Source organism: Epargyreus clarus, unplaced genomic scaffold, assembly GCF_041222505.1.
Source record: "Epargyreus clarus isolate Ecla_fem2 unplaced genomic scaffold, WU_Ecla_fem_2.2 ptg000005l, whole genome shotgun sequence".
NCBI classification, from domain to species: Eukaryota; Metazoa; Arthropoda; class Insecta; order Lepidoptera; family Hesperiidae; genus Epargyreus; species Epargyreus clarus.
Genome location: NW_027332213.1, coordinates 12,191,601 through 12,214,182, shown reverse-complemented (window position 1 = coordinate 12,214,182; position 22,582 = coordinate 12,191,601). Strand labels below are relative to the sequence as shown.

The following is a 22,582-nucleotide window of genomic DNA, read 5'->3' as shown; positions in this document are numbered from 1 at the left end:
AAGCAATTCACCACGTTTTAGTCAAAGTGGGTCAGTCGGTACTATTAACAGCTGTGAGACGCGAGGAGACGTTGTTCGCGATTCTTTTGGCCTAGTTCCTGCATTTATTCACTTCGTTACTAACATACTAACACCGCGAACGGGATTCTCAGTTGCAATCCGCGACAAGTAGAGGTGCGGTAACTAGGTCAGATCCGGCCCGATCAGCCGTACAGCCTCCGATACGATTGACACATCGCCATCGACTGTACCGGATCCTACGCCATTTCATCACCATAGTGATAGTTTTCGTTTCGCACAAATTTTATAATTATTAGAAAGTAAATAAAAAGTGAAAAGTTGTTAAAAGCATTAAAACGAATTGATAGATTGATACTTTAGAGAAAAGTGCAACGTTATTAATAATTCCGTCAGCGCAATCGATACAAAAAACGTTAATAAAACAAATGTTTAAAAAGAAGAAATGTACGTTGCACGCGCGCGGGCAGGGCCGTTGAACGGTGACAGGTGCCGCGCCACCAATCCCGACGCAGACTTGCTTTACGCGACTCTGTTAGAAATCACAGAATTATACATCACATCCTTTTCTAAAATACAAAGGATTATGTGCGAACGAGAGAGCCGACGCGTTATTGCATCCTGTGAAACTGCTCTACATACTTATCTCGTCTTATCTTAGTCTCAGATTACTTTCTTTTTTAATTATTATAGAAAAACCATCTTTTCTGAAGTATGGTTACACACAAAGAAGCGGTGTTTTAGACTTGAGTAGTCCACCTTTCGTACAGTGATGTCTTGCTTTACGCGACTCTGCTAGAAATCACAGAATTATACATCACATCCATTTCTAAAACACAAAGGATTACGTGAGAGCCGACGCGTTATTGCATCCTGTGAAACTGCTCTACCTACTTATCTCGTCTTATCTTAGTATGTTTACCGATCAGTCTCAGATTACTTTCTTTTTTAATTATTATAGAAAAACCTTCTTTTCTAAAGTAGGATAACAAACAAAGAAGCGATGTTTTAGACTTGAGTAGTCCTTCGTACAGTGATGTCTTTGGCTTCATCAAGAGGAAAAGAATAGATAATTCTTAGATCTGTATATCGTGTGGGCTGCATGCATTAATTCGAAAAGAATAGGCCTACGCATTCCAGGAGGTCATTCATGTTGAGTGTGCCGTCAGTCATTCATTAACCGGAGCATTCCCTCGCATACAAATGTCCTTCCTATCGCGTACAAGTTAGACGATGTCGCTTCTGAGCACGGAACTTTCTAAACCATTTGAAATCAGTTTGTGGCAGCTCTGACAAAAACGCTAACCTAGCTGACTTTTACATTTTTCATAAGTCACTGAAGCAGAAAAGTTACTTTCGAACGCATCTTAAATGTAGGTTTATTATTTTAATATACAAAACTCTCTTCGCAACATATAACTAATTGATAGCGTCATGTTATTACAAAATTCATTAATACACATTTAAGAGCCCAAAAATACCCATGATGATAAGTATGATTCAATATAGCAATACACAGTTGGTTAACACTCGTAAAATTGTCAAATGTCAAGGTAGAGAATGACTAATGTGTGCTAAGTTAGTTCTCAGCTACCTCTCATTGACCTTAGATGGGACCCTGAGGACAGGATAGATAAGACCTAGATAGTAATCTGGATTTGGTAACACAGCGGTAACATAACATTAGGTTACATAGGTACCTTTGTGTTTATAAGCCATAAAATAATACAAATTTAACGTTTCAGTGATTTAAACATGCGCTGGGTTAGTCTCTCTAAACGGCGCCCATATAGCTTGTTTTATTTACACGTCGACGAAAAAATTGGCAACGACCCAGTACTAATCAGGTTGCGTCCGTAACCCTAGCCACACATTCTGCAATATCAGCCACAAACACCGACGCAAATCAATAAAACCAAATTGCTTCCAGACGCGATCATTATTCTATATTGTTATTTATCATCATCATTCATCAATCTGTAGTGGCATCAGTCAGTTACTGTACCAGGAGGCCTATTGGCCCGCATTGGCAAGATTAGAACCATAGTTAACTGTTGGAAAAGCAGTTTCTAACCGGCCCTGACACAGTTCTTTCATTCGCACCGTTCTCTAAGACCTAATTATCTACGGGAAGGAGATCGTCGATAGGAAACGAACGGGAAAATAAGGAAACTGATCCAACCGGTCGAATACTAAACTATACTTTCTGTGAACTGGCTAGTAATATAAGCCTTTGTAATTTATCTATGCCAGTAAAGCATAAATAAATTATTACGTAGCCTTGGTCATTTCAAACGAGATTACTCGTGCGGTTCCACCTGAGTACCCGAGTGCACCACACTGTATGATTTTTCAGTTATACAAGTGATAATCACTTATAATATTAGCTTGCAAGATGCAAAATAGTTCAGTAGTTTCCACTTTCCAGCATTAACCCTTAAAACAAAATATTGAAACTGTTGTTTTTTTTTTGGTAAAATAGTTAAAATATATACCAATTTCTAAATTCACAAAATAATGTGTTTCATAAACTTTAGTTTAACTTTAGAGTTTTTTTTTTTTAAATTAAAATTTTTTTAAAAAATAATTAAAGTTTCATATCAATTTTATTTATTTGTATGGCGTTTAGAGTATGAGACATTTTAATAAAACTTCAAAGAACCTTCTTTACATTATAGTCGTGAACCATTTTATCGGTTTTAATATCACCGTATCCGATCACGTACTAGGGCCGGCATTATCGAAAGAACCTTCCTTACTGAGTCATTTGCATTTTGTTCAAGTTGCGTTTTCACGACCCGTATTTATAAAGGTGATCTGACTATTCGTATTATTTACCTGTGTAATATGAAACTGTTAATAAACAGTGAGCTCCTATTTCAAGGTAATTCACATAAAAGGGAAAACCCCCATTTACGTAAGTGGCTACAAAATAAATACTTAAGACTGTCTCCAAATTCAAAGTGGTTCTAACATAGAAGAGAAAAGTAAGTTTTCTGTTTCATGGGTTCTAAGAATAACGATTATTGTCTATGTCTATTCATGACTGAGTTGCATGGCGCAAAAATATTTTAAAATTGCTAAAATTGCTAGGTATGTGTAAAAAATACAAAAACTAAAATTGCTAAAAGAATCCTCACTCAGTCTATGTACAGTTCTAATAATATGATTATAGAGAGGAAAAAATGTTAATTTACATGTAGGAGTAAGATCTCTGGAACTATTACAAAAACTAGTTTGTAAATAGTTTTGTTATGACTCAATGATATGATCGCAATGATTCAAAGTGACATGGCGACCACAGACAATAAAACAATATACTTTTAGGGAACTAGTGATCCATGGTTTATTAATGTAGTCTTTACATGAAATTCCTATATTAATCATTTTACGTAAAACCAACAATGAGCACTCAAAAGTAATAGGTACTATTTTATACTATTTTTCTTTTTGGTTTTTTACACAAATTCAATAGAATGAGCATAGATGAATTCAGTCCATCTGCCGCTATGTAGTCATTGTCAACATATTCATCTGGAATCCTACCAGTTATTACAACAGGAGCAGTGTTCCCCTTGGGAGCTAAGTTAAAACATTATGGGCAAGTGTCTCTTAACACATCTTTCGATCCAGAATACAAAAACACTCAAAACTGCTGTTATCAGTCAGGTATCATGCGCCGAACTGAAACCACGAAGGGTTAAACCTTATAAATATAATCAGCTAAACTTACCTGTATGAACTGTGAGGATATCTTGGTGTGGTCTTCCTGATAGACCTTGCGGGCCTTCCGCCGCTCAGTCATGAGGGTGATGAGGCGGTCCAGCGCGCGGGACTCCAGGGCCTCCGCATTAGCCTTGATCAAGCGGCTTGTGCTCTCCCATTCCTCGGTCATAGTGCGCCAGGCAGATGCAATCACTGACCCTGGGGGCAATGATGTAATTATAAATTGTAATTAAATTAAAATGAAGTGTTCCAAAAACCCAATAAAAAACGGACAAGTAACCGATTGTATATAATTAATTAATTACATCAGGAATGCTGTACATTTACGCAAAAAATGGCATTGCATGTAGATGTTATGTAATCTACATATCTTTACAAAATAATAAAATTAAAATGCCTGGCTTGTGATATCATAATAACGTTGTATACAATTGATTTATTTCTACAGAAGGTACACAACACAATCATAAACTTATATTTTTTTATTAATTATAACTCCATCAGTTTATTTATTTGAACGGGCTACTTAAAAGGATTGGATGAATTTTGATGAGATTAATCGTTAAAGTAAAAAAGAGGCACCTATTTATAAAGCGAAAACAAAAGGCTTAATAAAAATAAAAATAAAATCTTCTCACTTCTTCAACCATAACAGATCTATATAATGTTCAAGTTTAGACGACATACTATAACAGTTCGAATAAATATTAATTATAAACAGTAGCATTTACCAATTTACTTTTAAATCCCCCTAACCCAAAAATGTGTATGGGTTATGTCTGTATGTGTATGTGTTAGGGGGTTAAAATTAATATCAGTACCCTTATCAGGAGTTTTTACGTTTCGAAAAATATGACTGTTTTGGTATTTGTTTATGTATTGGCCCATACGATTTCCTAGTTCGGACACAATCCGCTAGGGGCGCTGATTGGAATTTGTATGGGCAAATACGTAAACAAATACCAAAATAGTCATATTTGTCGAAACGTAAAAACTCCTGGTAAGGGTACTGTAATCATTCTATCATTAATCTCGAAAACATTTTCATAAATCGCAGCGGTTATCTTACTCATATACACACAAACTCCTAATTCCTACACAAACAGATTATGATAACTTAGTTCTTGTTTATTTTTCGTTTACAATGTCGCTTACAAGAAACGATAACATTTCGAATACCGAATGCACCGTTTTCCGTTAAAAGTGTACGTAGCTCGTAATGTTTGAGTTGGTCGTTCTGTCAATTCCAATAATACATGAGTCATGGTCACATGAGGTGATGGAGCCTAAAATCTTTGGTAAGCAAACAAAGAATATTATAAAATTTATACATAAATGTATAATAAGTAAGGTGTCTGTTCATATTGGAGGAATCTTCCTCAAAACAAACGTCGTAATAGTATGCTTATTTGCAATTGTGTACGTTACCTACATTAGGATTATATGTGTGTACATTATTTACATTCTAGCAATAGTTTTACGTTTATCTTGCTTATGTTTATCTAAATAATGTAGAACTCTTTGTGGTACGATAGGGGCGGCACCACCATTGCAGATATCGGTACTATACAACAGCAGTACTAAGAGCTGCTAAGTTCTGATTTTGTAGGTTGTAAGGCAAATCATAACATAAACGAAGTAGGACTCCCACTCTGTTTAGAATTGCTGATGTCAAAGGGCGGCAATTACTGATGACTATTAGATAGGCTGCCTATTAGCCTACTAATTTTAATTTTATAGAAAAACATCAAGAAATTCGTTTTATATTCACATTTTGCAAATAAAATGTAGGCACCTACAGTACATGCCTATTTACCTACACGTAGTATTTCGATTTCTACTGTGTCACTCAGTGTCATTATTATCCTCTATTATTGGACAGCTTACTTTTTGCGATGCTGACATTAATGAGTTTTCTCCGAGACACGATAAAGTAAGGTTTACTGGAGCATAACATAAGCAATTTATTCAACAACGATATAATTATAATCAGTATCCATATAAAGTACCTATTTCATATAAATAATACTTATACTTTTTTTACGTAATAGAAGTAGAATCAGAGCTATGTCAGCTGATGTTAAAGCAATTACCTTAATACCAGCATCGTGGCTAGGGCCTGGCCCAATGGAGTTGCCAGGGGCGCAAATTTCAGAGAGCACCTTTTGCCGACACACAAGAAAATTAAGAAGAAAAAGCTCATAGTAAATACGACGAAAAATACGAAGAGACACCATTTTATAAATTATAGTAGTATAAAATATTGCCGAAAAAAAAAACGTATTTTACAAAAGTCACTTTGCAATCTCCAAATCGCAAAATTCCAGAAGCGGAAAATTCAAATCTTGCCGGGTTTGCAATACAAAGTTTTAAGGATACCACATAAAAATTAAGATCTGTATTCAGTTCCAATAACAATTCTGTAACTGGACTCGTCATTTATGTTGATCAATGAAGCATAGACCACCACATACTCCAATCATAAGACAGCAACAGCACGTAAGAAACTTAAATCTATTTAAAATACTAAACTAAATAATTAATTTTATTTAATGCCTCGTAAATATTTCTTTATTATAACAATATTTTAAGCGTTTTAATTAATACTGAAGTAACGATATACTTAAATTGATTTCAATGTTGCTCACACTCATCACATTTCCTTTGTTTACAATCAGCGCCCCAGTCGGCGATGAACTCAAATAAACCGTTACGTTGTGGTTGTTGTGAGGGTAGACAACAGTTGTAAACGTTGACCATGCTAATAAACAATATGCAATTATTGCATCATAATAAAATCGCCTTAGCAATTAACGATTTACAATTACCTAATTAGGCACTTCGATTGTATTAAGTGTATTTACTTTGTTTCATTTTATATCGATTCATTTAGTTTTCATGTAAATATTGTATGTCAACTTGAATTTTATAATAATTAGCCGTACCGTTGAGCTCCTCGCATTTGTCCATCTTCTGGCCCTGAGCAGCGGCTGCAGAGAGGGCCAACGCGTATTCCCTGTCACTCTTCATTTTGGCCTGCAAGCTCCGTTTCATCGTCTCCATGAGACGAAGCTCGGCATCTTGCCGCGCCAACAGCGCTTCGTGCGCCGTGCGCCCCGCGCCACTCGATGTATACCCCATTATAAACAATTCACTTTACACTAAATCCGCGCACATCGCAACGTAAACACAACACAATTCACATCACTCCCCGTTATCACTGCACCGGGTTTTACGTCACCTCGCTACAAATTCGACTTATTGGCACCGACAGCGACAAGTGTTAGAGCTACGTCGCTCCGGTGAGAATCGGAACTTTTTATTTTTTTTGCGTTAGCACTCAGCGAACCGAGAGTTAGCTAAATAAAAACACTGAACAAAAAAGCTTCGATAAAATGTTTGTAGCGAGCGGAGTGCGCGCGCGACACGAGATGAACGTCCGTCCGGTAACGGTGCGCGACGTGAATGCCATCTATCGCCCGCCGCGAGATCGGATTGGAGATAGAGCTCGTCGTGCTGGCCCAGTCACCCGCCACAAAGGATTCGGTCCGAGAGGAAACTCCAGCCAGAATACGGAACGAGTTTTTTACCACATAACTAAATGTCTACTCGCACAGGTTATTACGTGAACGAGATCGGAGATCATTTGCGAGAATGGTAGGCAATCTGGCGCAAATTATTTCCCCTGTCCAGTTTGGTCGGAAAGCAGTGGTCGTAATAATTTTAATGTTACTTTTCGTTAATGAATATATACAAATACCTACACAAATATATGCACATACACTTACATAAATAGCTCCCATCGAAATGTTAAAAGAAACTTTGTATACGGAAATCTGAAAACATTGAATACGGTATTTCTATTTCTGTGCCACCTAATTCCAAAGAAACTGCAATAAGTAATTCTTTCTCCCGGAGACTCGCTTAGAAATTAATTTCCAATTATTAAGTTTATTGTTCTATAATTAATCGACTTCAAAAAGGAGGTACTGTATTCGACTAATGTATAATAGGTAGATGATATGTCTTCTCCTTTACGTACGCGATTTTCAGAAATTACTGATCCAATTTGGATGGAGTTTTTGTTATTTTAGTAGACGATACCGCATTATAAGGTATAGATATTTGTACTGTGACGTAACTAAAGAGAACTTTACAAACATGACTTGTTACAAGACAATCTACTAAGGTACTGTTAGAAAAGAAAACCGTGTTTTCACTTTTTTTTCTCATTCTTCGCTTAAAACATTATTGTGTCGAACATTAAGTCAAAGTACTTCGTTGAAATAAAAAATAGCGTTGTATCTACGGGCTGGGCTGATGAGTGGCTGGAACACAACAACTAAACCATTTTTCCAACCCATCTCCGAAAACAAGTTCGCCAAGGCTGTTCTGTGAGGGCGCTAACTGCAAAAGAAAACTCTTGCCAGGGCAGCTTATGACCTTTAATCAGCGTCATGGCTAGCCATGCCAGCTACTCAATTTTACCCACTTATCCACGAAATTTAAATGTTACAAAGTTACATCGTTATTCTTATATCATATATATAATATTCTCGTGTCACAATGATAGTTATCATACTCTTTTCCCAAACGGCTTTACCGATTTTCACCAAATTTTATATGCATATTCAGTAGGTCTGAGAATCGGCTTGTCCCTGTAGCACCGGGATCAGAATAGGGCTACGGTATCCCCTGCCTGTCGTAAGAGGCGACTAAAAGGGGCTTCCGGGGTTGCGGGCGGCAAGAATGGGAGCTCAAACCGTCCAGAAAGCGACCCCGGGAAGGACACTGGTTTGTGTGGTCGCATATCGCTGTAATAACCACGGGATGTGAGAGGGGCGTAAATTGTTCCCCCAAGGGCAGAGCCCGATAGAAGGGCATCGCGTTAGGAGGACTCCGGTTGTGATCCGTTGAAGATCCCGGAGTTCTCCACCAAACGCTGAGGACGGCCACCGGGGGGGTTTTAGTGCGGTAAAAATCCCACATAACCCGGCGTCATTCCCATGGCGTCGGGTACCTTCTTAACATTTAAAAACGGGTCAGCTAGTTATAATATATTATTACTCACAAATTGCTTACGAAAAGTTCCAGGTTTAATACCCAGACAGATATCGAAATGAAAAGAAATTATATACATCGCCCATGATAGTATGCGTCAGTTTTCAAATTTTGTGCTGCTGTTCCGCTTTGACGGATGTGGTACAGCCGGTAAGAGAGACATTTATGGGAGGCGTTCCAATTTATTCGTCAGGGGTAGCAACACTAGCAACGCTCTATAACCTTGTAGGAATCTAATCTTCGGAAATGGCTTCTTACCATCATCATTCATACCATCACGTGCTCATTAGCTACAAAAATATTATTTGCCCTCCTATGTACTGTACAGATTAATCTTAGAAAACTTTGTACATCTTTGTACATACATCAACGAATTTTCACATGTATTCACAAATATGTATTCGGTTTTGCATATCAGGTATTATTTATGAAGCTAAAGAATTTAACAAAAACTTAGAAATAGGTTTCAACTTGAGAATCGCCTCTTTTTAATCTATATACATTTCGATCTCATTACTTATACGAGTAATGAGAAATTAGATTTATAACTTAAAGAAGACGAGTACCTACACATTTCGAACCCATCAACGGGATATTCACGCAAAGAGAAAAATTGAGTTTAGATTAAAAAGAGGCCATTCTCAAGTTGAAACTTAATTACTTATATATTTATTCAGTAAAACTTTCTACTTTAATTTAAAACAACACATTCAGTACAGCTCTATATTCTAAACCACACGTTCTTATCGCAAAACATTTAATTCTATAACACGCATAATTATACTGAAGTAGTATCTTAATGATGTGTTTAATATTTATAGCTATAAAAAGAAAATTGCTCATGATGTCATGATTATTTAAAGGAAAAGAAATTTTTGCATGGTTTTATTTATTTCGTCTGTTAGTACGACATTGAAGCTCAAACACTGTATAAGCTACCCAGCAAACTTTGTACCGCCTCAAAAATCTATTTATCAAATATATTTCATATAAAATATAGCCTGTGTTACTCGTGGGTAATGTAGCTTTCGAATGGTGAAAGATTTTTTAAAATCGGTCCAGTAATTTTTGAGCCTATTCATTACAATCAAACAAACAAAGTTTTCCTCTTTATAATATTAGTATAGAAGATATACCACAGCAAATGAGCAAAGCTTGATCATCCATCTCTAAACACATTACAATATTATTAATAGATAAACCTATGTTGACGAGATTTTTTAAATTCGATAGTACCTGTAGATGCAAAAAAGCATCAAAAACAAGAATGAAATTTAATGAAACTACGTTATGTTACTGTAAACTAAAAATCGCCATAATGTTATATAATTCTTCAATAAGATTTTAAGGATAATAAGGGTTTAAATGATAATAACTTTCTAATATTTATATTTTAACACAAATTTTATTACATATAATTTACAATAACAAAGTCAACATTTTAATCATTATATATGATGCTGGTAAAAGTAAGGCTGCTTTGACACGTCCGACTTACTCTAACTAACATTAGATCACATACCTACAAAAACTGAACCTTAATGAATAAACCAAAACCTATAGTATGAATAGATACCGAATAATTTATTTTATGTAAGGTATAGTCCCGAAGTTATAATTGAATTACTAAGACTTATAAATAAATAAAATTAATATTAAACTGTATTTTCCTTATTATCTTTATGTGTAGTATTCACAGAACACCTATACTCCTGTAGTATTCACCAAAGAGTATAGTAACCTATAGTATTCACTGTGTCAAAATATTCCATGAGTATACTGATATGATACTAAAACTGACCATAACATTTGAGCAAGAATATCATGAAGTAATTCATAAAATTTATCAGTTATTTCCTAATTAAGGTCCTGTATTTATTAATAAATCAATTTAAATTATAAGTCAATGACGCTCTCTGATCTCATAGTATTATATTATAATATTTATTGTAGTGTTAATCGCATATAAAACAAAAAACATAAAACAGATGTAAAAAAACTTTAGCAGTCGGTATTTGCTCTAATATATAATTACAAAATAAAATACTGGTATCACTAATGGTGCTAAAATGCCAAATGGTAGTGTAATGGGTTACGGCAGTGGCAACATTGGCCCCAGCCTTGTAATATGGCCGCTACAGGTTAGTTCAATTAATTTTGTCACAAGAAAAACTACCGAATTTTATTTGATTTTGCCATTTATTATCACTTTTTTGGATAGATATCGCTTTGCTAGTGTTTGAATTTTCATCTGAAGTAGTTTTGGTACCTATAATCATATTTTAATTGTGCTAACGTGTCATCATTTCACCTTTGCAGACGTTTGGATTTACCGCGTGGCCACATTTCTTAACTTTAGAACAACCAACTTTTAATTTTTCATAGCTACTATAGTTGGTTATATAAAGATTTCGAGAAATGTTAAAAAAAATCACTCGACCATATGTTTCCTAAAATCGAATTATCTCTTGGCTGTGGCAACTAATAATCGCTTTCCAAAATCGGAGTAGGTCGTTCACTCGCCATGCGTCATCATTACTTGCCCTCTAGTCGTATTTATTACTTCTATTTGCCCTTCGTTGTCACCGTAATCTGATTTGCGTTCACGTAACCCTTGCAGGCAAGAAATCAAAGAAGGCAAAATGGATTCCGGCGAGCATCACAGACATTATTGCAGAGCCGACTACAATTCCTACAATAAACAATTGGGCGGATGCTGTAGATGAGGAACGTGAGTATTTTATACTACTATTTATTCTTTCACTACGACTACTACAGCTGTTTAAAACCCAATGATGATTAAAAGGGTAATGGCACGTCAATGTTAATCTCGTACTTGGGGTGCACACACTGAGCGCTCGTCGCTCTCTCCACCCCGGGAAGGTCTGAGTAAAGGTCACATGTGTTTTATATACATTCTAGCCGGATGCTTCCTGGATAAGGAAGGTGGGGGAACCAGAAAGTACAGTGCAGTGTCAAGTCTAGGACACCGGGTTATGGTCGAGACACAGATGCTGCTACTGTTGGAAACTCCTGTGACCAGCACTTTTAGCACAATCTACGAGATGACTCCGGTCACAACTCAATTCAGACTAGTCTTTCATTGGCACGCTCCCTATCAATTCTGAGGGTTACTTGCTTTAATGACTTGCCATTATAATACAGCTATTGTTATTACAATTATATACTGTACTACACAGATAAGAATACTTCTACTTTTACATGAAGTAATATAATACCATATTGTGTAATCGATATTACTGTAAACTACATATATGTACAAATTTACAAATACATGAGTTTGATGTACATAAAATGCTCTAAACAATGTGTCTTTGTGTTAATTGCATACAAAATATTCTAATCTCGATATTATTGAAGTTATCAAGAATCATGACAATATAAATTCAAATAAAGCATGAAGTTGCTATTAGATTACAATACACATATTGTTAACTAGATTACTTGATAATCGAACATGTATATTAATCATGGCATATTTAAATTTTATCATAGTACACTCAATATTCTTCATTTAAACTCAGCATTTCTAGCTAAACTTTTAGTAAACACCTACTACATACTTCATATGTAAAAATTTGGTTGTTTCACTTCCAAAACCTAGCTACGGAAAGCTATTCCTATGGATCTCGGCCTCGTGCGCCCGTGGTGCTCCCGTCGGCGTCCCGAGCGGCCCGCGGCGGGCTCGCAGTCGACGATGAGTCCATACCGCGCCGCCCGCCCTTCATTGCACACATCTCCAACTTGCCTTACGATGTCGATGAAAGCGCCATCACGGAGCTCTTCACTGGACTTAAGGTTAGATCTTTTATAGTTATCATCATCAACAACCCATTACTGTCCCACCGCTGGGCACGGGTCTCCTCTCATAATGAGAAGGATTGGACCATAGTCCACCGCGCTGACCAAGTGCGTGTTGGTAGACTTCACATACATTTGAGATTTTTTTTTATAAATCTCTCATGTACACAGGTTTCCTCACAGTGTTTTCCTTCACCGTTTAGCAAGTGATAATTAATTTCTAATACGCTCATATCTTTGAAAATTCAGAGGTAAGTGCCTGGGATTTGAATCTCTGACCCCTCGATCAAGAGGCCGAGTTTCTGAACCACTAAGCTATCACTGCTTTACAATAACATAAAGTATAATCATTGCCTTTAGTATGTAATAAATGATTGTTTCCTATACTTAATGTATTGCCATATTATTAATACGAAACGAAACTATTGTGCCTTATTCTATTTATTAAGTCTACTGAACCCTACAGATAATTTATAACAAATTTATTGAAGTGTGTTTAACTATATTGAATTTGGAATATTATTTCCAATACAGTTAGTGTGCACGATTTTATTTCATGAATCGTTAAAATTATTTTAATACAACAATGAAGTAGTAAGGAAGCATACAATATTATTTGAGATGTAGGTTGTTCGTACTCTGCTATCTGTGATAATCACCACATGATTGTAACAAAAGCTGATCACAAAAGAATAGATAATATCAATGACTGTATGACAATTTCGCAATAGTGTTTGAAGCAAAACAAGTTTTGTAATGCAATCGAACCACTGCTACTAAACATATTAAACCACAGAAAGTTTAAGTAACGTAGTAATAACTTAATAATTTTGCTTCCATTCATATTTATAATATCGATCTACTTTATGTATCCATGCTACCACACTTTCAAGAACTAACACTTAGTATAATTTCTTAAGGTCTTTTCCATAACATGTATTTAGTGGTATGATGACTGTATATAATAGGAACATTATAACAAGAATACTATAAACCTTAAACAAAGAGATTTATTTACTTTTTCTTATGACAGATTACCAACTTGAGGCTGCCTAGAGAAGGCGATCGCCTCAAAGGTTACGGTTATGTAGACTTCGAAGATAGAGACAGTCTTATCAATGCCATGAATATGCTTGATTTGGTAAGTATCCTAATTTATTAGCCACTACTTTTATCTTTTAGAGAACCACACAATAGATATATTAAAAATAACTTGGTTTTCCCAATGATTACATAACTATTCAATTTTAGCAACTTAGTTTATCAGTAAATAACAGTAATTAAATGTTTGTAGCTATGTTTAAATGAAAAAATAACTTGGTTTTCCCAACTGTACATAAAGATTAAAGTTAAACAAGCGTTCATTGTATTATTGTGTATTGTAAATACTGTTCTTTTATGGACTTATTCTAAGCAATTTTTTTATCAACAGACAATAGGTGGTAGAAGGATAAGAATAGACGTCGCGACACAAGACAACGACCGTCGTATGGGCCGGGGGGGCAGATCCGACCGGGAGAGGTAAAAATATTATTATTAGCAAATGATACTTTTGTTATGCTTATTGTTTGGACTGCCAGCTGCACGCGTTTGAATACGTACCTGGGAAAAGGGTTTCTTATTATGTTCTATAGTAATTTTACATGGATACAGTAGTATCGTCTTCTAATAAAAATAATAGGTTTTTGTACCACAAATTTTTCACAATTTTCTATGATATAAGAAGTATTACCTACCTTAGGTTAATTCAATAAAAGTAATGTATTGAGGATGTTATTGTTATCAACAAATTGTTTATATAGATAGTATGAATAGTTTTATTATGTTCCTCATGTACAGGCATCCCAATCTATAGCTATATTAAGTTTATTGATTAAGATATAAAGATTTTAGTGTACCTACTTTGTAATTACATTTAATTTTGGACAACAAGACGCAAGGCACATAGCCTAATAACTTACCATATTATGTAACCAAACTGATTTGGTCACTTATTATTTATTACGGTTGCAGTTAATTGCTTAGGCCTGTTAGTTATAAATAATATCTTAACCATCGAGGCCTGTTAGTTATAAATAATACCTTAACCAATTTTTGTCTACCAAAGTGAATTTCGTCAATTTTTGCCTGATTTGATGAATTTTGGAGCTAGCAGGCAATAGATTGGTTAAAATGGACTATTAGCATTATTACTAATGGGCATTAAACACTAATTTTATTTCTTCTATTTTATACTCTTGTATTCAATATTATGTTTCTATAGGGGATTATTGCTATTGCCACATGTCATAGTTACTTAATTATACAATACATTTACATAACTATATTAATACCAATTGGTTATGCGATTTGTTCTAAACCCGTGTAAATTATAAATGCATAGGTAAAAATAAATTTGCATATGGTTATTACTTATTACTATACCAAGGAATTATAGTCATTGTTAACATAAATGTACATACATAGCATTCCTTATTTTTACTGTAAGTATAGATAATAGTGCAACCCATCAGATTTAAGTGGTTGTTGTCATCATTAGCAAAACATCTAGGTAGATTTAGATTAGATTTTATGGTTATTAACTTATTAATTACAATTGTTATCATATAGATGATCAGTAGGAATATAACAAGTCTTTCAAAGTAGTATTGAGTTGAACCATGTCGCAACACAAGTTTTCTTAACAATTTAGTATAATAAGTGTCTTAAAACGAATATATCTCAATTAATGCGTTTAAAACCTATTATATTAGCTCCATGTAAAATAGTTTCTCAATTTGATTTTTATGTCTTTGATTGTATAATATATTGAATAGTGTATATTGTCCCGAGTAGTCTGGATGTGTTTTGACTTTTATGGTGCACTTTATCCAAACACAAATCTTGTAAACATGTTAGTGTATGTATGATATTGGCTAGAGTGTAACAGCGGTGTGTGCACAGGGACTACGACCCGGAGCGCACGATGGGCGACTGGCGCTCGGGGCCGCGCGCCGTGCCCGAGCCGCAGCCGCGCGCGCGCAACCCCGAGCGCGAGCGCGAGCGGGACCGCGAACGGGAATGTACGTATATACCTTCACTTATTTATCACATGAATATTTTTTATGATAATATTTAAAATAGGCCATTTTTAACCATATGAACAACACCTCTACCTCTATGCCGACCCACGTGGCGGAGCGGTCACCATGCCGGTCTAACCCGTAAAGGGTTCTGGGTTCGATCCCCGGCCAGACAGATTTCTAAATGATGAATTTAGGTTTCTGTTTCTGGACCTGGATGTTTGTGTATTCGTCTTTGTGTCTGTCCATGGCACCCACGATACCGGGAATCCTAGTGTAGGCCGTGATTGTAGAAAGCGTTTTTTTTTTCTGCACTGGTGGACTAAGGGTGGGTCACTGAGGCGATCCGCCTTAAGCATCTGGTTATGGAGCGCCTCCAAATGTGTACAGGTTCTCTTGTGGATATTTGTAAAAGCGTATATATTTAAATTAACTTCTTAGATTGGGTATCTTATTTAACTTTTCGCCTCGGGCCTCTAACGACCTTAGTCCGCCACTATCTCTCTACATAATTAATTAATCAGTAATTATAATTAATAGCAAGTAAGCTTGTAGACCATATAATGGTAAGCCAGCTGCCACATATGGCTAGGCCAGCAGTAATCACAAGAATTACACAATTTACAAAATTGTCACTTTTGAACATTTCTTAATTAAAAAAATTATAATAGTCACAATGATGATTATTGAGTAATTTTTGGTGTGGAGTGAGCTGGAATGTCACTCTTGGGATATACACACAGAGTACATAAATCATCAATATTTTTGGTATAAACCTTAAATCGGAAATCAATAGACGTTGCAAATAATGCAGTTTATTTCTACATTTCTGAATCATGTATAACTATTGCAAATGGATGTGTTTATTTATTTGTATAAGGTATGTCCTTGATGATCTTTGTTACTCCCTCTATCTCGGGAAGGTCTGAGTAGTGGCAGCCAGTCTTGGTGTTTCATACTCTCCTAGACGGAGAGCGTTGTTAATAACGACGGTGGGATACCAGAAAACAGGGCTCTAGTACTTAGTCTAGGACTCTTTGGACGAGATGTAGTCTAGATGCTCTTGGAAATTTCCTCTGCCGGCTGTTTTAGTACGATCAGTGACGCGGCGATGCCGTAACTCAATTCAGACTAATCTTTAGCTCGCTCCTCTCACCAAAATCGCTCAATACTGAGTGACTATTTCATTTATGATGAACATTATTTTTGAAAAAACTACGAAAGTTTTGTGAATTTGTATATTAATCACTTAAAACATGACAATGTTCACAATACTGGTTCAGTATGTTTACCATTCAGTTCAGTATGTAAGTAAACAAAATTCGATCTTCTTTATTTAAATTTAAACGATGGTAGGCACTAGCATTAGCATTAATAACAGAAAAGTATTACAACTTTGTTACATCAAAGCACAATGAGGCCACTATGCTAGACAGATGATTGTGAAGCAAAATAAATTGGCATACGATCCACGTCGTAACGATAAGAACGTCACGTTTAAATACCATTAGAAAACGGGAGTAAAAAAAATGCTGATAAGAAATAAAAAAAATGATAAATGAAGTAGAAAAGTTTAAAATAATAATGATAAATACATCTTAATTTATGTCTTCGCAAAGCTTACTTTCTAAGTTACAATAAAATAACCGTTTTATTAATGCTTCGTGAGAGTCTATAGTCTGTATTAGGGTAACCTTTATGTAAGTGATGTATAAAAATAAGTGGTTCAGTCACATTGCGTGTGTTGCAGCGAGCGCGGACAACCGTCCGGGCGCGTGGCGCGACGCGGAGCGCGCGGCGCCCGAGCCGGCGCGCGCGCCCTACGGCGGCCGCGACTCCTTCGGCCGCGAGCGCTTCGGGGAGGAGCGGTGAGACACGTTTTCTTTTAACACGCTTTTATTCATCATCAACCCATTACTGTCCCCCTGCTGGGCACGGGTCTCCTCTCAGAATAAGAGTGATTAGGTCATAGTCCACCGCACTGGCCAAGTGCGTATTGGTAGACTTCACATACCTTTGAGATTTTTTTTATAAAATCTCTCCGATATGCAGGTTTCGTCACGATATTTTCCTTTACCGTATAGCAAGTGATAATTAATTTCTAATACGCACATAACTTTGAAAAATCAAAGGTACCTGAGATTTGAACCTCGAACCCCTAGATCGAGAAGCCGCGTTTCTTAACCACTAGGCTATCTCTACTTCAAATCAAATTAATACCTAATATTAAATCGTATCAAATTAGTATTAAATAAAGTAATTACAGTCAATACAGACTACAGACAACCCGTGTGGCGGAGCGGTACAAATCTATTAATTTTTTTTCTAGTGGTTCTACTTTTTTCCATGATGTAACAATATTTTGTGGTGTAAATGAAAAATATTTGTATATCGTCATAATCGAAATAGGCAAAAGCCTAGGACCACATAATTAACCCGAATCTTGTTTCTACCCATTGAGGACTAACTACAATTACTTCTAACTTTAACTTACTATAACTACTAAGTATATTAACTATAATTGACTATTCAGCAGCGGCAGAAGTGAGCGCAGTGGGTACGGCGGCCGCGACGGCTTCCGAACTGCTGACAGGGAGGGCGGGGGCGGTTTTGGGTAAGTTCATGATTACTGTCAATAAATCTCAGACCACATAAGTTTATTGTAAAGCTCAAACTTCTCACTGCCATTTTTTTTAGCTCTAATAAACAAAATTTCTTAAAAAGAAACACAATTTACTGCCACTTTATGGATAATTATTAAGAAAAGTAAATTTAAAAATGTCTCCGATTCAATCACCTAATGCAATCAGATCATCATTATAATAATAACTTTTTGGCATTTGTAGCAAAAAAAATACATATTGATTCTTAAACTCACACATTTTTTGAGTGTTGTATATAGCTAATAACTAGTATTAAGATTTCCACATGTGTATCCTGTTTGTATAGGGGTCGCGAAAGCAGAGGTTTCGGCTCCAGAGGCTTCGGGGAGCGGGACCGAGAACGCGATCCGCCGAGGGAAGGTGTATATTGTTCCTACATTTATTATGTCATCCAATTTTCATTATGACTGCAGATTTTCATGATCATTCTAAATATTGTATGTTTCTATAGAAGTTAGTAGAAAACTTATAACTGTATAACAGATTCATTATTTAATGCTCATAATATTAACTAAACTATAATTTGTTTATATTACTTTAAGCAGTGCTTGAAAGAATAATGAAGTATTAAATTTAATAATTATGTAAATCACATAAGACCACATTACTATTTGATAACTAGCAACCAAGTATGATTGTCATTGTAAATACAATTTTAATAAATGCACTTTATTGTACATCAATTAATTAATATAAATATCCAATTCAACATCATTATCTTAAAAATGGTTTTAAAGTTTTTCTTGTTTTACAGTATCATGTTCATATTCTACCCATCTTTATTCATTATTACTTACACCCATGGCTTATTTACTAACAAGTCATTTATTGTAACACTTGTATCTAAGACACCTACATTAATTCTCATATAATATACAGATGTGAAGCCTCGGGAACGACCGAAACTGAACCTATTGCCTCGGACTGTACCGCGCGAGCCCGAAGTACCCACAAAGCCGGCTGACGGAGCACCTCTGGACGACAAAGACAAGAATGTACCTAAACCTGTGTCTGCCGAAAAGGTGTTCGGAGCTGCTAAGCCAGTGGATACTGCATCCAAGTAAGTGCATTTCAATTACACTCTCACTCGCTAATATGTACAAGACAATACCTATACATATCTAAATTTATATCAATAGTTTGTTAATACTTAAAAAAATATAAATTAATTGTCATCAAAGTGGCAAGATATATTTTTTTAAATAGCTTGTTTTGCAAGAATAATTGTGAAGTATTAATTAAAACAAAATTATAATAACTCTGCACATAATGCAATAGTTTTAATACTTTATTAGAATTGTTGCAAGTATGATAAATACTAATGTGCTATAGTAAACGAAAGGTTAACTAGACACCGGATCACATCAATTATATATGCAATTCGGTCGCTCTATACCTACATGACAATTATAATAAAATTAAAACATGACATCATTACTATACGATCGTAATGATAATGTGAATTATATCGATATTTAATGTTTAAATTTTTAATTAGGGAACGCGAGATTGAAGAGCGTTTGCGGAAACAAGAGGAAGAAGCCCGACGTGCGACTGAGGAGAAAGAACGTTGGGGACGTAGAGTATGTAACATTAAAAACATTTAAAGTACACGTAAGGTTTTATTATAATATTTTGATAAACAACGGAATATTTTGTTACAGAATGATCATTCCGGAGACCGTCGTGCTGGAACAGCGCCGAGGCGCGGTAAGGATCAATCGATTGACTGAAGTATTATTTGATGTATCAATTGTTCATTAATAATTTTTCATTCATTCATCATTTATATGCTTTTACAGACGATCGCGACCGTGGAAGAGACTCGCGCAGCTATAATAGGGATAATAAGGATCGACGCGATTATTCTAAAGACAAGAACGATCGGCGCGACTACTCGCGGGACGACAGAGATCGGCGCGACTACTCGCGCGACGACAGGGACAGGCGCGACTACAACCGGGACGACAGACGCGACCGGGACGACCGCGACCGCCGCGACAGGGACGACAGGGACCGCCGCGTCGACGACAGGGATCGTCGCGATTACAGGGACGACGACAGACGCGAGCACAGAGACGATCGCGATCGTCGCGACAACAGAGACGATCGGGAGTACGCAGGCGAAAGGCGCGACTCGCGCGACCGTCGCGACTCGCGGGATCGTCGCGATTCGCGAGAGCGACGCGACTCACCAGAGCGACGCGGTTCACGAGACCGACGCGATTCGCGGGAGCGTCGCGACTCGCGCGACCGGGGCCACTCGCCCGAAAGACGCGAGCGGCGCGACTCTCCCGATAGACGCGAGCGGCGCGACTCAGGCGAGCGACGCAACTCCAGCGACAGGCGAGACTCGCGCGACCGGCGCTCGCGCGACCCGTCCGCGGAGAAGCGCACCGAGCGGAACGGCCGCGCCCGTCCGAGCCGCTCGCGCGACCGCCGCGACGAGCCCGAGCCCGACCGGCCGCTGCCCAAGCTGAAGGAACAGGAGAAACCGGTACGACAACTTGTGTAATACGTATAATCTTATATATACAATTCTCGTGTCACAGTGTTACTTACCGTAGTCCTCCGAAACGACTTTACCGATTTTCAAAAAAATGTATATTCAGTAGGTCTGAGAATCGGCTACTATCTTTTTTTCATACCCCTAAATGATAATGGTTCTTCACACTTAACATCTTTTTATTTATATGTCAACACAACGTTTGCCGGGTCAGCTAGTAGTATGTCTGTAAAGTAACGTCGGTATTCCATTACTGCCCCCACTTGTAGGCCCTTCTCTTAAAGTCAGAATGGTTTAGGCCAAGTGCTGATTAGTAGACTTCACATACGACACACGCAATTGATAACTAGCCTGAGATTCGAATCTCTAATCTCCAGCGCTGGACAAACTACTTATAATAAATTTTCTAATTTTCACTTATGTATTGAATTGATTTGATGAAAGTGAGCTGCATACTAACTTGCTTTTCTTTTTCCAGAACTTCGTAGCATCGAATAAATTTAGCTTCTTAGAAGACGCCGACGACGACGGCGGATCCGACTAACACGCAGAACCACGGCATCCTCCTTATTACAGTGTCCGTTTTACTGACTGAGTGTAAAGTGTAAATTTACGAGTATCAAGTGTCTATAGCGTGTCTCGCTAAAGCACCTGACTATCTTAAATTGTGCTATGTAATAGGACTCGATTAGTCATTAGTGCGGTGTGGTATACGTGTATATTAGGGTTGCTATATGCTCACACTGCGTCGAAGCCGGCCCCAGTCTTCGATGCGGCATCCGACGCGACAAGCTCTTCCTGAGACTGCTTTGTGATTAACGATAAGTATCATCTCCTATGCGCGCATTCCTAGCACTACTTTTTCCTAATAATTCCTCATTTTTATAGTTTGCCAAGATGTCGCAGTGAAGGCTGGGGCCCGTTATAATGTGACCATGTACTGATTGGTGTAAATTTTTCTATAAGTTTGTTATTGAGCGGTTACAAGACAAACGGGCCGAAAGCTATGGAAATTAAGTAATTATTTCCATGAACAGGTATTTAGTACAGGTGCTGCTCACCGAGTTACTTTATTTGTGAATATTGTATTACTATTGAACATTATTGTAATGTTGTCTCTTTTTTTTAGTGAATTTCACTGCAAAATATTGCAATGCCACCATAGGGAATCTTATTTCTTTATTTTAGAATATGTCTATATTAAATATTTAGTCGATTTAGATTATTATTAGAATGTTAATTGTATTATTTATCTTTACACTCACATTTTGTTTATCAAATGCTACTAAGGCGTCAAAATAGTTTGCAAGTATGTATTACTGCTATCTTGCCTGCCTTCAATGCAAATAAATCCTAATAGATATTGAAATTAAAAGTACCTTAAATATAACAGGTTAGGGCCTGGTCACAAGGATATTCTTATTGGTCTAATAGCATATGGCGTGAAATGTTTATTTGTAATTTCATCTGATTTTTTGTTTGGTACATTTTGTCTTAATTGTGAATTATAAATAAATTACTCTTTTTACAGCCAAAGATGTTTTATTATTTTTCTTTTAATATTTTTCCTATTAAACGTTTGTAAAGGATAAAATTAAATGTTTATAAAAGATTAAAAAAAAACCAAGTTCAAGATAACTTTCAATGAAAGGTGACATTAGTTTGTTTAGTTGTTTGTTAGTTGTTAGGATAACACCGTTTTTTTCGAAGCAATGACGTCTACC

At 36.5% G+C, this 22,582-nt stretch overlaps 2 protein-coding genes across 8 annotated transcripts in view; one reads left to right on the top strand and one right to left on the bottom strand.

Annotated features, from left to right (window-relative positions):
• The window catches only part of FER (tyrosine-protein kinase Fer), a 79,001-nt gene extending 71,650 nt beyond the window's left edge, over window positions 1-7,351 (bottom strand). The window contains exons 1-2 of one of the 6 annotated variants that reach the window (XM_073073211.1): window positions 6,690-7,351; window positions 3,752-3,942 (exon numbers count right to left, since the gene is read on the bottom strand). In XM_073073211.1, the coding sequence (XP_072929312.1) occupies window positions 3,752-3,942; window positions 6,690-6,885 (387 nt within the window). In that variant the 5' untranslated portion in view covers window positions 6,886-7,351. The remainder of the gene's footprint in view (window positions 1-3,751; window positions 3,943-6,689) is intronic. The other 5 variants (XM_073073212.1, XM_073073214.1, XM_073073215.1 and 2 more) reach the window with 5 other exon arrangements.
• Window positions 7,352-10,873: 3,522 nt separating this feature from the next.
• Window positions 10,874-22,394, top strand: eIF4B (eukaryotic translation initiation factor 4B). 2 transcript variants are annotated; one of them, XM_073073220.1, is made up of 14 exons: window positions 10,874-10,946; window positions 11,426-11,536; window positions 12,431-12,624; window positions 13,661-13,768; window positions 14,060-14,148; window positions 15,571-15,689; window positions 17,440-17,557; window positions 18,226-18,303; window positions 18,639-18,712; window positions 19,232-19,412; window positions 19,851-19,935; window positions 20,017-20,062; window positions 20,155-20,849; window positions 21,337-22,394. In XM_073073220.1, exons 1-14 carry the CDS (start codon window positions 10,934-10,936, stop codon window positions 21,400-21,402), a joined length of 1,977 nt encoding a protein of 658 aa, XP_072929321.1. In that variant the 5' UTR covers window positions 10,874-10,933; the 3' UTR covers window positions 21,403-22,394. The 2 variants fall into 2 exon arrangements, with proteins under 2 accessions (XP_072929321.1, XP_072929320.1); XM_073073219.1 differs by having other exon boundaries at window positions 18,223-18,303.
• The last annotated feature ends 188 nt before the right edge of the window (window positions 22,395-22,582 follow it).

Coding starts and splice junctions, on each gene's coding strand:
- eIF4B (XM_073073219.1), top strand. Junction 11,537..12,430: donor GGATGCTGTAGATGAGGAAC/GTGAGTATTTTA, acceptor TCCAAAACCTAG/CTACGGAAAGCTATTCCTAT. Junction 14,149..15,570: donor GGCAGATCCGACCGGGAGAG/GTAAAAATATTA, acceptor GTGTGTGCACAG/GGACTACGACCCGGAGCGCA.